At 43.5% G+C, this 15,935-nt stretch overlaps 1 protein-coding gene across 1 annotated transcript in view; it reads right to left on the bottom strand.

Moving 5' to 3' along the window:
• Positions 1–15,935, bottom strand: part of LOC140454588 (BTB/POZ domain-containing protein 7-like) — a 73,588-nt gene that overhangs the window by 34,458 nt on the left and 23,195 nt on the right. The window contains exons 4-5 of the mRNA XM_072549450.1: positions 14,764–14,972; positions 5,510–5,585 (exon numbers count right to left, since the gene is read on the bottom strand). Of these exons, the coding sequence (XP_072405551.1) occupies positions 5,510–5,585; positions 14,764–14,972 (285 nt within the window). The remainder of the gene's footprint in view (positions 1–5,509; positions 5,586–14,763; positions 14,973–15,935) is intronic.

Raw genomic sequence — 15,935 nt, 5'->3', positions numbered from 1 at the left:
TCCTGCTCCTCACAAAACGCATTAGGGAACTGGAACTGGAATTGGATGAACTGAGGATTATTCGAGAGGCTGAGAGATAGAAGCTATAGGGACATAGTTACACCAGAGAACAGAGGTAGCTGGGTAACAGTTAGAGGTGGGAAGGGGAGGAAGCAGGCAGTGCAGGGATCCCCTGTGGTCGTTCCCCTCAACAATAAGTATACAGCTTTGGATACTGTTGGGGGGTGGGGGGGGGGGGGGGGGGGGGGGAGGTGGAGAGGGGGAAGGCCTAGCAGGGGTAAGCTGCAGTGACCGGGTCTCTGGCACGAGGTCCGGCTCTGAGGCTCAGAAGGAGAGAGGAGGACAGTGCTAATTATAGGAGACTCTATAGTTAGAGGGATGGACAGGCTGTTCTGTGGACGTAGGCAAGACACTCTGATGGTTTGTTGCCTCCTGGGTGCCAGGGTCCGAGATGTCTCGGACCATGTCTTCAGAATCCTTAAGGGGGAGGGTGTGCAGCCAGAAGTCGTGGTGCACGTTGGCACCAATGACATAGGTAGGAAGAGGGGTGGGGAGGTCATTCAGGAGTTCAGGGAGTTTGGCTGGAAGCTAAAAGCTAGGACGGACAGAGTTGTCATCTCTGGGTTGTTGCCGGTGCCACGTGACAGTGAGGCAAGGAATAGGGAGAGAGTGCAGTTGAACACGTGGCTGCAAGGATGGTGTAGACCATAAGACCATAAGACCATAAGACATAGGAGTGGAAGTAAGGCCATTCGGCCCATCAAGTCCACTCCGCCATTCAATCATGGCTGATGCGCATTTCAGCTCCACTTGCCAGCGTTCTCCCCGTAGCCCTTAATTCCTCTAGACAACAAGAACCTATCAATCTCGGCCTTGAAGACATTTAGCGTCCCGGCTTCCACTGCACTCCGTGGCAATGAATTCCACAGGCCCACCACTCTCTGGCTGAAGAAATGTCTCCGCATTTCCGTTCTGAAATGACCCCCTCTAATTCTAAGGCTGTGTCCACGGGTCCTAGTCTCCTCGCCTAACAGAAACAATTTTCTAGCATCCACCTTTTCAAAGCCATGTATTATTTTGTACGTCTCTTTTAGATCTCCCCTTAATCTTCTAAACTCCAACGAATACAATCCCAGTATCCTCAGCCGTTCCTCATATGCTAGACCTGTCATTCCAGGGATCATCCGTGTGAATCTCCGCTGGACACGTTCCAGTGCCAGTATGTCCTTCCTGAGGTGTGGGGACCAAAACTGGACACAGTACTCCAAATGGGGCCTAACCAGAGCTTTATAAAGTCTTAGTAGTACATCTCTGCTTTTATATTCCAACCCTCTTGTAGGAGGGAGGGCTTCGGGTATTTGGACAATTGGACTGCATTCTGGGGAAGGTGGGACCTGGACAAGCAGGATGGATTGCCCCTGAACCAGAAGGGCACCAATATCCTGGGAGGTAGGTTTGCTCGCACTCTTCGGGGGGATTTAAACTATTTTGGCAGGGGGATGGGATCTGGACTTGTAGTCCAGCAAGTAGGTTAGCTGTTTGTCAGGATGTCCAAGAATGTAAGGAGGCTGTGGAGAAGGTAGCACTGACAGGGAATACTTGCGGACACAGAGATGGGTTCAAGTGTGTATACTTCAACGCAAGGAGTATCAGAAATAAGGTGGGTGAACTCAAGGCGTGGATCGGTACCTGGGATTACGATGTTGTGGCCATCAGGGAAGCATGGATAGAAGAGGGACAGGAATGGTTGTTGGAAGTTCCTGGTTACAGATATTTCAGTAAGATTAGGGAGGGTGGTAAAAAAGGAGGGGGTTGGCGTTGCTAATTAGAAATGGTATAACGGCTACAGAAAGGCAGTTCGAGGGGGATCTGCCTTGGGCTGAAGTCAGAAATAGGAAAGCAGCAGTCACCTTGTTGGGTGTTTACTATAGCCCCCCCAATAGCAGCAGAGATGTGGAGAAACAGATTGGGAAACAGATTTTGGAAAGGTGCAGAAGCCACAGGGTAGTAGTCACAGGGAAGATTTCAACTTCCCAAATATTGATTGGAAGCTCTTTAGATCATGTAGATTGGATGGGACGGTGTTTGTGCAGTGTGTCCAGGAAGCTTTTCTAACTCAGTATGTAGATTGTCCGACCAGAGGGGAGGCCATATTGGATTTGATACTTGGTAACGAACCGGGACAAGTGATGGGCTTGTTAGTGGGTGAACATTTTGGTGATGGTGACCATAATTCTGTGACTTTCACCTTGGTTATGGAGAGAGATAGGTGCGTGCAACAGGGTAGGTTTTACAATTGGGGGAAGGGTAAATACGATGCTGTAAGACAGGATCTGAGGAGCATAAGTTGGGAGCATAGGCTGTCAGGGAAGGATGTCGTGGAAATGTGGAACTTTGTCAAGGAACAGATAAGACGTGTTCTTGATATGTATGTACCTGTCAGGCAGGAAAGAGATGGTCGTGTGAGGGAACCTTGGTTGACGAGGGAGGTTGAATGTCTTGTAAAGAGGAAGAAGAAGGCTTACATAAGGTTGAGGAAACAATGTTCAGATAGAGCACTGGAAGGATACAGGATAGCCAGAAGGGAGCTGAAGAAAGGGATTAGGAGAGCTAAGAGAGGGCATGAAAAATCTTTGGCAGATAGGATCAAGGATAACCCCAAGGCATTTTATACGTATGTGAGAAACATGAGAATGACAAGAACGATGGTAGGTCCAATCAAGGACAGTAGTGGGAGACTGCATTGAGTCAGAAGAGATAGGAGAGGTCTTGAATGAGTAATTTTCTTCAGTATTTACAAACGAGAGGGACCGTATTGTTGAAGAGGAGTGTGAAACGGACTGGTAAGCTAGAAGAGATACTTGTTAGGAAGGAAGATGTGTTGGACATTTTGAACAACTTGAGGATAGACAAGTCCCCCGGGCCTGACGGGATATATCCTAGGATTATGTGGGAAGCAAGAGAGGAAATTGCAGAACCGTTGGCAATGATCTTTTTGTCTTCACTGTCAACGGGGGTGGTACCAGGGGACTGGAGAGTGGCGAATGAAGTGCCCCTGTTCAAAAAAGGGAATAGGGATAACCCCGGGAATTACAGGCCAGTTATTCTTACTTCGGTGGTAGGCAAAGTAATGGAAAAGGTACTGAGGGATAGGATTTATGAGTATCTGGAAAGACACTGCTTGATTAGGGACAGCCAGCACGGATTTGAGAGGGGTAGGTCTTGCCTTACAAGTCTTATTGAATTCTTTGAGGAGGTGACCAAGCATGTGGATGAGGGTAGAGCAGTGGATGTAGTGTACATGGATTTTAGTAAGGCATTTGATAAGGTTCCCCATGGTAGGCTTATGCGGAAAGTCAGGAGGCATGGGATAGAGGGAAATTTGGCCAGTCGGATAGAAAACTGGCTAGCCGGTCGAAGTCAGAGAGTGGTAGTAGATGGTAAATATTCAGCCTGGAGCCCAGTTACAAGTGGAGTTCCGCAGAGATCAGTTCTGGGCCCTCTGCTGTTTATAATTTTTATTAATGACTTGGAAGAGGAAGTGAAAGGGTGGGTCAGTAAATTTGCAGATGATACGAAGATTGGTGGAGTTGTGGATAGTGAGGAGGGCTGTTGTCGGCTGCAAAGGGACTTAGATATGATGCAGAGCTGGGCTGAGGAGTGGCAGATGGAGTTCAACCCTGTCAAGTGTGAGGTTGTCCATTTTGGAAGGACAAATAAGAATGCAGAATACAAAATACAGGGTTAACGGCAGGGTTCTTAGTAAGGTGGAGGAGCAGAGGGATCTTGGGGTCTATGTTCATAGATCTTTGAAAGTTGCCAGTCGGGTGGATAGAGTTTGTAAGAAGGCCTATGGTGTATTAGCATTCACTAGCAGAGGGATTGAATTCAAGAGTCATGAAGTGATGTTGCAGCTGTACAGAACCTTGGTTAGGCCACATTTGGAGTACTGTGTGCAGTTCTGGTCGCCTCACTTTAGGAAAGATGTGGAAGCTTTGGAGAGGGTGCAGAGAAGATTTACCAGGCTGTTGCCTGGAATGGAGAATAAGTCGTACGAGGATAGGTTGAGAGTGCTAGGCCTTTTCTCATTGGAACGGTGAAGGATGAGGGTGACTTGATAGAGGTTTATAAGATGATCAGAGGAATAGATAGAGTAGATAGTCAGAAACTTTTTTCCCCGGGTACAACAGAGTGTTACAAGGGGGCATAAATTTAAGGTGAAGGGTGGAAGGTATGGGGGGGAGATGTCAGGGGTAGGTTCTTTACCCAGAGAGTGGTGGGGGCATGGAATGCGCTGCCTGTGGGAGTGGCAGAGTCAGAATCATTGGCGACCTTTAAGCGGCAATTGGATAGGTACATGGATGGGTGCTTAAGCTAGGACAAATGTTTGGCACAACATCGTGTGCCGAAGGGCCTGTTCTGTGCTGTATTGTTCTATGTTCTATCTTTTGTTAATATCACATCTTCAGTGTAAGCAAAGATCACGCATCACTTCACACGAATGTTATTAGCCAAAGGTTTGTCATTGGTCCACAACAGGAGATATTAAGACTGAAAGCTTTTCGGATGGGGTGGCAGTAAGAGGGAGTGGGAGGAATGTAGACTAAAATAATAATGAAGCAGAAGTAACTAAGTAGACAATTAGGCGCAGGCCACAAGGGCTATCATAGGTCTATCTCTCACAGAGGGAAATCCAAGTAACTTGACATTTTAAAAACTCTTTCATAGGATGTGGGCATCATTGGCTAAGTCAGCATTTATTATCCCCTTGAGAGCACAAAGGTGAGCCACCTTCTTGAACAGCTGACATCCATATGGTGCAGACACCTACTGCGCTGTTAGGGAAGGAATTTCAGGATTTGGCCCAGCAGCAGTGAGGTTGGTATATTTCCAGGTCAGGATGGTGTGTGGCTTGGAGCTGGACTTGCAGGTAGATTGAGGAGTGTAACTCCACATTAAACACAGGGAAAGGAAAGTAGACATGCCTCCCCTCTGTGAATTAACACAGCCAGTTTGGGGATTGAATGCTCACCACTGGTGTAATTCAGTCCAACACTTGAGCCATTTGTCACCCAAGTTAACAAATCTGCACCCCACAACAGAGCAAAAGGAATACCTTCATTTTCTTCCTTAAATCAAAAACAATCAAAAAGAAGAATGGAGCTGGGAAGTGACAGCATCTTACAAGACCACCTGTCTACTTCAAGGCTGGAGTTTGGGTTTTTTTGTGGGGAAGGGTATGCGAGAGCAATAGAAAAAGCACGCATAAGTGTATTTTTTTTAATCCCCATTGTCTTTTTACAGCCAAACTTTACAAGAATGTTCTTTCACTGTAAACACCAGCAGTGACTATGCACAGACGCCAGCTCAAAACTATTAAGTTAACAACAGGGACTTTCAGCATGCATAGTAGAAAGCAAGTGGCCTCGAGCACCTGAACCAGCAAGTCACCCCAGGACTTCAGCTTAGCAAGTCTCCACTGCACTCCGTACACCTGCACATAACTTACCTTCATCCGACAGACGCCTTGCCAGCTGGTTTTCTGCCCATTTAATCACAGCCTTCAGAATATCGTGTTCACTTGCCTGCAAAGGAGGGGTGGGGAGAGGGAAGGTGGGTGAGAGGTTGAGGGAAGAGGCACCATGTCAGCATCAGTATCACAGGTTTTATTTTAAAATTGTTCTCTTTTTCACCCTCATTTCACAAAGGTACTCTCTCATGGGGCACAATTCTGCCAACAACAGCAACTTGCATCGAGATAGCACTTTTAACATTATGAAACATCCCAAGGCACACCACAGGTATGTTATAGAACAAAATATCATACAAAGTCACAGTAGAAATTATGATGTCAAATGACCAAAACAGTTGAGCTTAGATTAAGTGACCTGAAAGAGGAAAGTGAGATAGAACAGCAGGAAGTTTTAAGAGTATTGGGCCCCGACAGCTGAAACCATGGCCACCAATAGTGGCACAATCAAAATCAGGAACACACAAAAAGGCCAGACTTAGAGGTCAACAGAGATCACAGAGGACTATAGGACTGGAGGAGATTATAGGCATGGGGGAGGCCATGGAGAGATGTGAAACGAAGGATGAGAATTTTAAAATCAAAATGATGCTCAGCTAGAAGCAAATGTGGATCAGTAGGTACAGAGGTGACAAGTTAAGACAAGGCCAGAGTTTTGAAAGACCTTAAAAGTTACAAAGGGCAGATGATGGGAGACCAACCAGGAGTGTCTTCGAATAACCAAGTCTACGGGTAACAAACACACAAATGCTTCACCAAAAGTGAAACAGGGGCAAAGTTATAACAGGTGGAAACAGATCAACAGTCTCAGTGATGGTATGAGTAGTACTTGAAATACAAGGTCGTGAAGGACATTAAGAATGCCAAACTTTTGTACCTTTGTACTTTTCTCTTGGGAAGAAAATAGTTACCTGCAATCCTCTAGTTCCATACCAGAGAGTGAAAAATGTTCACCTACACCTCTGACAACAAGTGTCAACTGACCATCAGAGCAGAAAACTATCAAAACCATATCCTTTTACCTCCCCACTAGCTCAAATGGAGGATAGTCAGTGGCTGAAGCTGTAACTGACTCTCTTCTGCAGTCTAAGGCCATTCAAGCTACTCATTGTTGGACTAGACACCCTAATGCTGCAAGACAAAATATAAGGAGTTACTGGTCATACTTTAACTATGCAAAGCTTGGTGCTCATTTCTAAATACCACACCTTAAAGGAAATGCAGATACAATCACAAGAACAATACCTAAACTAAAAGGGTTAAATCATAAGGAGCAAATACATGAACCAAAATTGCATTCCCTAGAACACCGAACAAAGCCTGTACTGACACATTTTGCCCTTTCCTACTAAAACTGTCTTCATGGCCAGGATCCGTATCCCTCTATTCCCTTCCTATGCATGCATTCGTCTAGCTGTTTGTTGAATGTTGCTGATGTGTCTGCTTCCACCATCTCCTCTGGCAGTGTGTTCTAGACACCACCCTTTGAGGAAGACTTACGTCACACATCTTTTTAAACATCTCCCCCTTCTCTCTCCTCCATGCCCCTCCCAAAATAAAAAACCCCACACCTTGAATCCATATCCCCCAGTAATTGACCCCTCCAACCTGGGGAAAAAGCCTTATACTTTCCACTCTATCCAGGCCATTCGCAATCTTATAAACTTCTATTAGGTTGCCCCCTCAACCTCCTGCGTTCCAGTGAAAATGAACCCAGTCTATCCAACCTTTCCTCACAGCCAAAATCCCCCATGCCAGGCAACACCCTGGTAAACCTTTTCTGTACCCGCTCCAAAGCATCCAGATCATATCTGTATGCAATATTGCAAATGTGGCTTAACTAAAGTTCTACAAAGCTGCAGCATAACTCAATACCCTTCTAATGAAGTTAAAAATCACACAACACCAGGTTATAGTCTAACAGGTTTATTTGGAAGTACTAGCTTTCAGCCCACTGCTCCTTCATCAGGTGCCAATGAAGGCAAGCATGTCTTGGGCCTTTTTTACTACCTTATCCACCTGTGCTATCACTTTCAGTGATGTGTGAACCTACAAACCCCAGATCCCTCTGCATATCAATACTCCTAATTTAGAAGGTTATGGGTGATTTGATCCAAGATTTGGAGCCTGGGGAAATACAGTAGTGTAATGGCAATGTCACTGGACTAGCAACCTGGAGCCCTAGATTAATATGCTGAGATCAGGGATTAAGATCCCAGTGTTGCAACTGGTGAAATTTAAATCCAGTTAACAAATGTCGGATATAAAAGGTAGTCTCAATTAATCTATTGTTGAAAACATTACCTGGTTCACTAATGTCCTTTAGGGAAGGAAATCAGCCATTCTTACATGGTCTGGCCTACATGTGCCTCCAGATACAAATCATGTGATTGACTCTTATTTACCCTCTGAAATGGGCTAAAGTGCTTTTCAATTCAAGGGCAATTAAGGATGTGCAACAAATGCTAGCCTTGCCAGTGATCTCCATAGCCAATGAGAAAAAAAGAGAAAAGGTATTAAGGGAAAATGAGAGGGGTCATAAAATCTACTTCTTTGACCCAGCCTTTGGTCACATGATCTGACACCCCCTTTGTCACTCATACCATATTTCACTTTAAAAAGCACCTGTGAAGTACCTTGGGACACTTCGTGTTAAAAGGTGCCCAACAAATATGCTCTTGTAAACAAATTATTTTGCTGACTGGAGTGTTAGTATTAGGGGTACAGCCTAAAAATTGAGCCAGACTTTCAGGAGTAAACATTTGTGCACACAAAGATAGTGGAAATTGAAATTCTTTTCCTAAAGTAAACCGGTGCTGTATAGATTGTTAATTTTAAATTCAACAAATCATTGGTTTCTGATAACCAAATATGAGGGTTATGGGGCAAAGGCAAGTATGCTAAATTCAGTCATGACCGCACTGAATATCGAACAGGCTTGAGGGGCAAAACAACCTCTTCTGTTCTGATATACAGTGTGGATTCCAAAGAACTACCACAGTACAATGGGAAGAATAACCTCCACCTGTGCTGGATTATTCCATGATTCTATAATTTCACACTGACCAACTTATTCAGATCGTGATATAATAATTTCCTCAGCTTCACGTGAATGAGTTTTAAACAAAGAAAATTGTTACTCAGTGGGTCCTTGGTTGTCTCGTGAACACAGCTTTAACTAGTGATAGAAAGTGCAAATATAAATATGTTCCACAGGCCCAGCATGGTGTACTGCAAAACATTTGAGGCTAAACTTACAGGGCTAGAATTAAAACATCCCTGACTAATGATATAGTTCCATCAAGACAGTACTTTACATAAATAAAGCTTATTTTTCAGCGCCCTTCCCTCAGAGCATTTTACTTTCAAGAATCCTTCTGGATGCAACCAGACATGATTAGAGGGACAGAATAAAAACACTTCAAAGAAACTGGCTCAAAGGAAGAAAGAAGGAGATAGCACGACAATCTTCTGATCAAAGAAATGCACAGCCCTCCTATGTACAGATTCTCTACTAGCCTAGACTAGTGTACCTTCACTAACCCCTTCAACCCGACATACTCCAAACCACAAAAAAGTCTTGACTTCAAAGGTCTCTCGTCATTGAGCACAGTTAGCTCTCAACATTAAACACTCAGATGCTTTAAAAAAAAGCAAATAAATTGCACAACACCTTAAAGCACGCCACAGGTGTCTTCATGTTGTATTAATCTCTGAATGTCGCAAGTAAAACAAAACCCTCATTTAAACAGCACACTTCATGGTCTTGGACTGTCCCGATATGCTTTATAGCCAATAAACTGCTGTAACATAGAAAATATAGCAGCAAATGTGGTGATACAACAATCTGTTTTATTTCAATTGAGTGTGCGGTGCTGGAAAAGCATAGCGTGTCAGGCAGCATCTGAGGAGCAGGAAAATCAAAATTTTGGGCAAAAGCCCTTCATCAGGTTTTTGCCCAAAACATCAACTTTCCTGCTCCTCGGATGTTGCCTGACCTGCTGTGCTTTTCCAGCACCACACTCTTGACTCTTCTCTCCTGCATCTGCAGTCCTCACTTTTGTTTTGATACTGACTGAGGGATGAATATTGACCAGGACAGCAGGGAGAGGTCTCCGGCTCTTCTTCAAAACAGCACAATGGGGCACATGAAGCCATGGCTTAATATCCCATCTGTAAGACCACATCTCCCGCACTGCAGGTCTGCCTCAGGACTGAAGTGTTTAGCCCAGACCACAATCGTCTGACTCAAAGGTGAATGTGCTACCCACTAACCCATGGAGCACACCAATGGCTGACAGTATCTTCTGCCTTACAAAGATCCCAGGACCTAGATTATCCAACAAAACCAAAGAAGAATTACCAAATTCACTTGTGCAGGCAGCCAGATAGATCACTGAATATTCCAGCATGTCACAGAGAGCCAAGAACGTTGACTCCGTTGTTGCTAATAGCTAGTCAAGACCACAAGCTGACAGGTAACTTGCACTGGAGCAATGTAGAAGCAGCTAATACTAATCCTCACGGTGAAAGTGGATCAGAACAGAACGACGCACATTTTAAACACAAACTTTTGTGACTGAAAATTCGATAAACCTTTGCACCATTGCATTTAAATTCTTTACCACAGTGAGTGTTTGAAGTAACTAGCACAGTTGAATTTACAGTGGAAGAGTCAAGTCCTAGGAAGAAGACGGAAATAAATGCTATAATGAAAAAGGAGGTAAAAAGGGAGGAGGTTCAACAGGTGCACAAACACTGGCATTGGCTGTTTGGGCCAAATGGCCTGTTTCTGTGTGACATCTGTACAATCCTATGTACTAGATAAGCATTTCATTGCATCATAGCTTATGCCTATATATTTGTTTAAAAAGGATTCATATCCATTACATCTATTTGTGGAAAATGTAGATATTATAATTAATGTGCACAAAACCTAACAGAAGATAAACCAGTTAGCACACCAGCTGATTTGTATATACAGAGGAACCTCAATTATCCGAACGAGATGGGCAGGCACTATTTCGTTCAGATAATTGATTGTTCAGTTAATTGATTTCCTCCCCTGGGGCTCAGAGTTTTCTGAGAAGTCGGCTCCCCATTCAGGAGACTAGGCAGCAGCACACTGCGCACAAGACCCCTCCCCCTCCAACCCCATCCCCTCCCACCCCACCCCACCCCAACCACATATGCTCTCACCCTGCCCCTCCGCCTGCCCCCAACCCTGTCTGCTCCCAACTCCACCTGCTTCCCATCCTGCACCTCCACCCCCGCCCACCCTCCAATCCCGTACTCTCCCATCCTGCCCCACCACCCGCAGCCCCAACCCTGCAACCCTATCCATCCCTACCCTCTCTGGGACAGCCAAACGGTACACCAACAATAAGACTGCTGCTGCCTTTTTGGGTGGGGTGTAAGGCTCCAAATAGTGTGGACGCGCGCGCGCACACACACACACAACCTTTTGACAGGTTCCACCTCTGCTCTGTATGAGACAGATTATCTGGGGAAAGGGGGGGGGTTTAGGGTTCACCCCTATGTAGATCTTCAGGGAATGTGTGGGGGGAGAGAGGGCGGGAGGGCAGTCAATTAGAGACGGTGTCTGGACTGTCCAGGACTGTGCTCGGCATCATTTCAGTGAACTGAGTTCGTTTTTAATCATTGTACCTGTAAACAAAAGATGCAATCAGGATTGAAACTTCTCTTTGACGTAATGTTTCTATCGGGATCTTGAGATCACCTTCGGATAATCCGATATTCGGATAATTAATATTCGGATTATCGAGGTCCCTCTGTATACTTAGTGAAGAGGATGGTGCTGACTATAATAAGTGACAATATTGAAACAATACTTGTTAAACAAAGTCTCAGTGAAGGGCTCTACATGAAACATAGTCTTTTTCAAACAAACAGTGATTGACTTACTATGTATTTCCTGAATTTTCACATCATACTCAAACTTCAAATTCAGTTGGTCAGCACGCAGAGGGAACTCTAGCTATCTGCACAGCCTTCTTTACAAGTTTCATATGTTCAACCTGAGTTACAGATCAGTTGTGTAATACTTTTGCGTGCCTCAGCTAACACCTAAAAATATCAGATGACACGATCATTTGCATCATTGCTTTCTGTAGGGATTTGGAAATGGCTGCCATGATTCCAGCAATTATACTGTAAAAATAATTAATTGGCTGTAAAATAATCAAAGACATAGAAAATGCAAGTCCGTTTGTTCATGGCCCAAACTATAGACTAGAGAGATAGCCCTACAAATTATTGCTCTTTCTGAAACAAAACAGGTGCCTCTTGCAATTAGCAATGCCACAACAAGGACACCCTGGGTAGACAGGGTGACTTCAGGATCCAGATCGATTCAACTGTATAAATACCATGCAAAAAGACATCCTTTATCATTTCCTGTCATTATCAATTTTCTATTTCATTCTATTATTGCCAGTAACAGCGATGTGGTGTGAAGAAAGAAAGGGAGACAGTGTCACCGAAAACCTTTTAGTTCTTCTAATTGGAGGACAAAGTCATGAGGGATCTGGGCAGAGTAGATGGGGAAACATTTCCCACTGGTGGAAGGATAAAGTCCAAGGCAACCCAGGTTTATTGTGATTGGCATAAGCAACAGCAATATGAGAAAACAATATCTTGCACAGAAGCAGTTAGGATCTGGAATACACTGTCCAATTGCGAAGTGGGGGCAGATTACATCAAGGCACTCAAGAGAAAATTAGAGTGCTGTCTGTAAAGGAACAATGTGCAGGACCAGGGAAAAGGCGCAAGGGACATTCAGACGCAGTAGGCAGAATACCCTCCTCCCATGCCACAATAGTTGTGATTCTCTTATTCACTTAATTATTTGCGTTATTTAAATTCCTTCAGGATGTAGTTGTTGCCTGGCAAGACTGGCATATGTTGCCCATCACCAGGTTTGCTGGGACAATTCAAAGGACATTAGGAATCAGTCACAATTGTATGGGGCTGGAGTCGCACAAGAGATAAATTAAGTAAGAGGAGCAAGTTTCCATCCTGAATGAGCAATCTAGTCTACTGCTTTAAATCTAACAGCGATGTTTAATCTGTGGGTCACTGTGTATCTGTAAAACAAAATTGCTTTCAAATTCTTAACTCACTACAGTGGCACGAAATCAAAAAATCTTTAAACCATCAGTCCAGATCCTTGAACTGGAATAACAACAATACAAACGATATCAAACCTTACTCATTATTTAGATACAGAGACCAGAAACAACAATTAATAGAAAACAGATTAACCAATCTGTCTTTCACAGTGCTGATTGAAGGGCGGGGCAGGGTATGAGCTCCCCAGTTAAGAACACAAGAAGTAGGACGAGTAGATCATTTAGCCCTTTGAGCCTCTTCTGCCACTATAGGATCATGACTATTTTGCTACCACAACCCCATTTTCTCATCAGACATCATACCCTTAGTGTCTAAAAAAAGGGTCAAACTCTATCCTGTACATATTAAACATTCAATGCTCTCCAGGGCACAGAACTCCAAAGCTTCACAAACCTTTTCTCATCTCAGTTTGAAATAGTCTCTCTCCTATTCGGAGGTATTTGGTTCGGCTTCCAGATTACCTAGTGGGGGAAGGCATGCTGTTAACATCCACCCTGCCAAGCCTCTTAATTCAATAACCCAAGATCACCCCAAATTCTAAATAAAAACAGCCCTACTCTACTTGATCTTCTCAATCCTCTCAGTGCAGAAATCAATCTAGTGACTTTCCTTGCACTCCCTCCAAGGGAAACGTAGCTTTCCCTAGATAAAGGAAAACAAAAACTCTGTACTGTATTTCAGGTCCCAATAGCTGATACAATTGCAGTATTACTTCTTCACTGTTGTACTCCAATTCCTTTGAAATAAAGGATGGTGTATCATTTGCTTTCCCAAATAAACAGGACAGTTCCATATTAACACAGCAGGTAGACAGACTGCTAGTTTATCATCCCCTCTACAGGGCAATGACATTCCCCTAGGTTTGCAACAGCACTTCAACTTTTGCTCTGTACTGAAGTCCTGGTATAAGGGCACTACTTTCTGGCATTGCCCTCAGAGCAACAGCAGAGTCAGGCAGAAGAATTAAACTTTAACAAAATGATACAAACTTACTCAAATCACTTCAAGAGCAAAACAAAATATTGGGTGCTGTTACAGCAGAGGAGACGATGCTATTGAAGAAGTGGAGCTTTGTACATTGCTGGGGCTGCCTGCAGGGATACATGTTGATCAAACTGGGACTAGGCGGTAATGAACCCACAACTTTGAGTCAGAAGGCAACTTAAACTCCATAGCTAGGAGCAGCAGTAATCAACGGCAGATTCCCACCTGAATTCCATTCTGAACTCCAGCATTGCCACTGGAAGTAATTAGCAAATAAGTACTGGTGAGCATAGAAAGTACACCACTTAAAATCAAGCCATTTATTTGTCTCTAGCTAGGTCTTGGACAGTGTGCAGAAGCAGATTTGCTAGAATGATACCATGGATGAAATTCTAGAGTTATGTGGAGAGACTGGAGAAGTTGGGTTTGTTCTCCTTAGGACAGAGAAATGTAAAAAGAGAAATTTTGCAGAAAACTATGATGAGCTTTTACAAATTAATCAAATAAAACCTGTTTCCGACAGCATAAAGGTTAGTTAGTAAATGACATAAATTTACATGGGGAAGAAAATTTAAAAAAATACAGCCAGGTATGATGCATATGCCATTTGAAAAGGATGATGGAGCAGATTCAAAGACAACTTCAAAAACGACTTGGATAAATACTTTGCTAATAAACTATTTGCAGAGGGTTGAGAAAGGAGGAGAAGGAGGAGTGGAACTAAGCTGGTAATCTTTCAAAAAGAGATGACACAGGAAAGATAGGCTTGAAAATAATTTCCTGGATGAGTTTTTGTATTCAATGTCATTTCGATTCTTTATTCGCTTCAAATTGCTGACACCACCAGAAGCAAACTAAGATAGATAAGTTTCATTCTTGTATTATAGATGTCAAAACTCTCCTATCGGACACAGCCCCAAGTAAAAATCTCAAGCACTTTTTTTCTAAAATTCAACACAAATCAAAATTGCTTGGGGCACCATTTCTCTTTAACACTTAACACACTTTAACACATTTCTCTTTAACATTTCTCTAAAGAGAACTTATGGTTCCTGAAGAAAATCTGAACTTTACTAGTTACAGTGAGGGTCAAGTACCTGCAGGTAATCTGACTGGATGGCAGCCATCAGGTGCTCCTTGCTCAGCTCATAGAGAATGTCAGAAGTGATGACGTTACTGAACTCCTCACAGAGGAAATGCAGCATTTGCCGATGGACCCACTTGGATCCATATGGTTGAGAGCTCCACTTCAGAATAGCAACTAAAGAGTCCAGAGTGACACTCTCAACAATCAGGTCCTCACAGCCTGCGCAGAGAACAAAAATGTGAATTAGAACACTAGAACAGCAAAACACTTAATACTTAGAAAGCCAGTGCCTTTGTGATCAATCGAAAACCATATCCCCTAATCCCTTCTCTATGTAGGAACATCTTCCTTTGCCTTTCGAATCTATTTATGTTTGCATCGATACTCTCCCAGTTAATTGATTTCACAGTTCACTCATCCTTTGTGAAACCGCTTGGCTAGCTTGATAGAGTTTTACTGAAATCACCCATTGTCTCTCTGCCAGCATTTAGAGCAATCCATGCAAGTTCCATTCTCTTGTCATTCCTACACGTCCTACAGCTTTGTGAACAAACGTCTTTCTTTTGGTTTTGTGCTGAAATACTGAACAGCCTTTTACTTCAATCATATTACAGACACACATACAGTTTAGAAAACCAAGGCCGCCAGAGAACAAGATCCTGACAACAAATCTTTGCACAGAGAATGCTGCAGATCACAAGATGTTCATGGATAAGGACCCCCCATCTAAGAATAAATAAATTCTCCCCATAATGTCAGATGTTCTAGTTTCTTTACTTCTTGAGGTTTGACTCCATTTCTGGCTTCAAGGGTTGATTCCAAGAACTGATTATTTCTAGTGTAAACACCCATCTTAAAATTATCTTTTGAGTTTGAACCCATGTCACATGGGGCACTATAAACTGCCCAATGCTTACTTTGTGGTTTAATACAGAATTAATTTTTGCCATATATCCAATGACAATTTAATATACTTTTAAAGAGAGCATCTTGCAGAGAATACCCTTTCAGGTGGAAAACCCAAGTTGCCCTGCTTACTTCGACTTTAAGGGCCTAGGGACCAACACCTGACTCCGCTCTACACAACCTCCACCACCTTAAGCGCCTTCCTTGTTTCACGAAGACTGAAACCATACAGAATAGCTCAGCGAACAAACCTACGTCCAGAACAGTCACGCTGCT

The sequence above is a fragment of the Chiloscyllium punctatum genome, chromosome 29 (genome assembly GCF_047496795.1).
Source record: "Chiloscyllium punctatum isolate Juve2018m chromosome 29, sChiPun1.3, whole genome shotgun sequence".
Lineage (NCBI taxonomy): Eukaryota > Metazoa > Chordata > Chondrichthyes > Orectolobiformes > Hemiscylliidae > Chiloscyllium > Chiloscyllium punctatum.
This window is presented reverse-complemented; position numbering and strand designations above follow the sequence as displayed.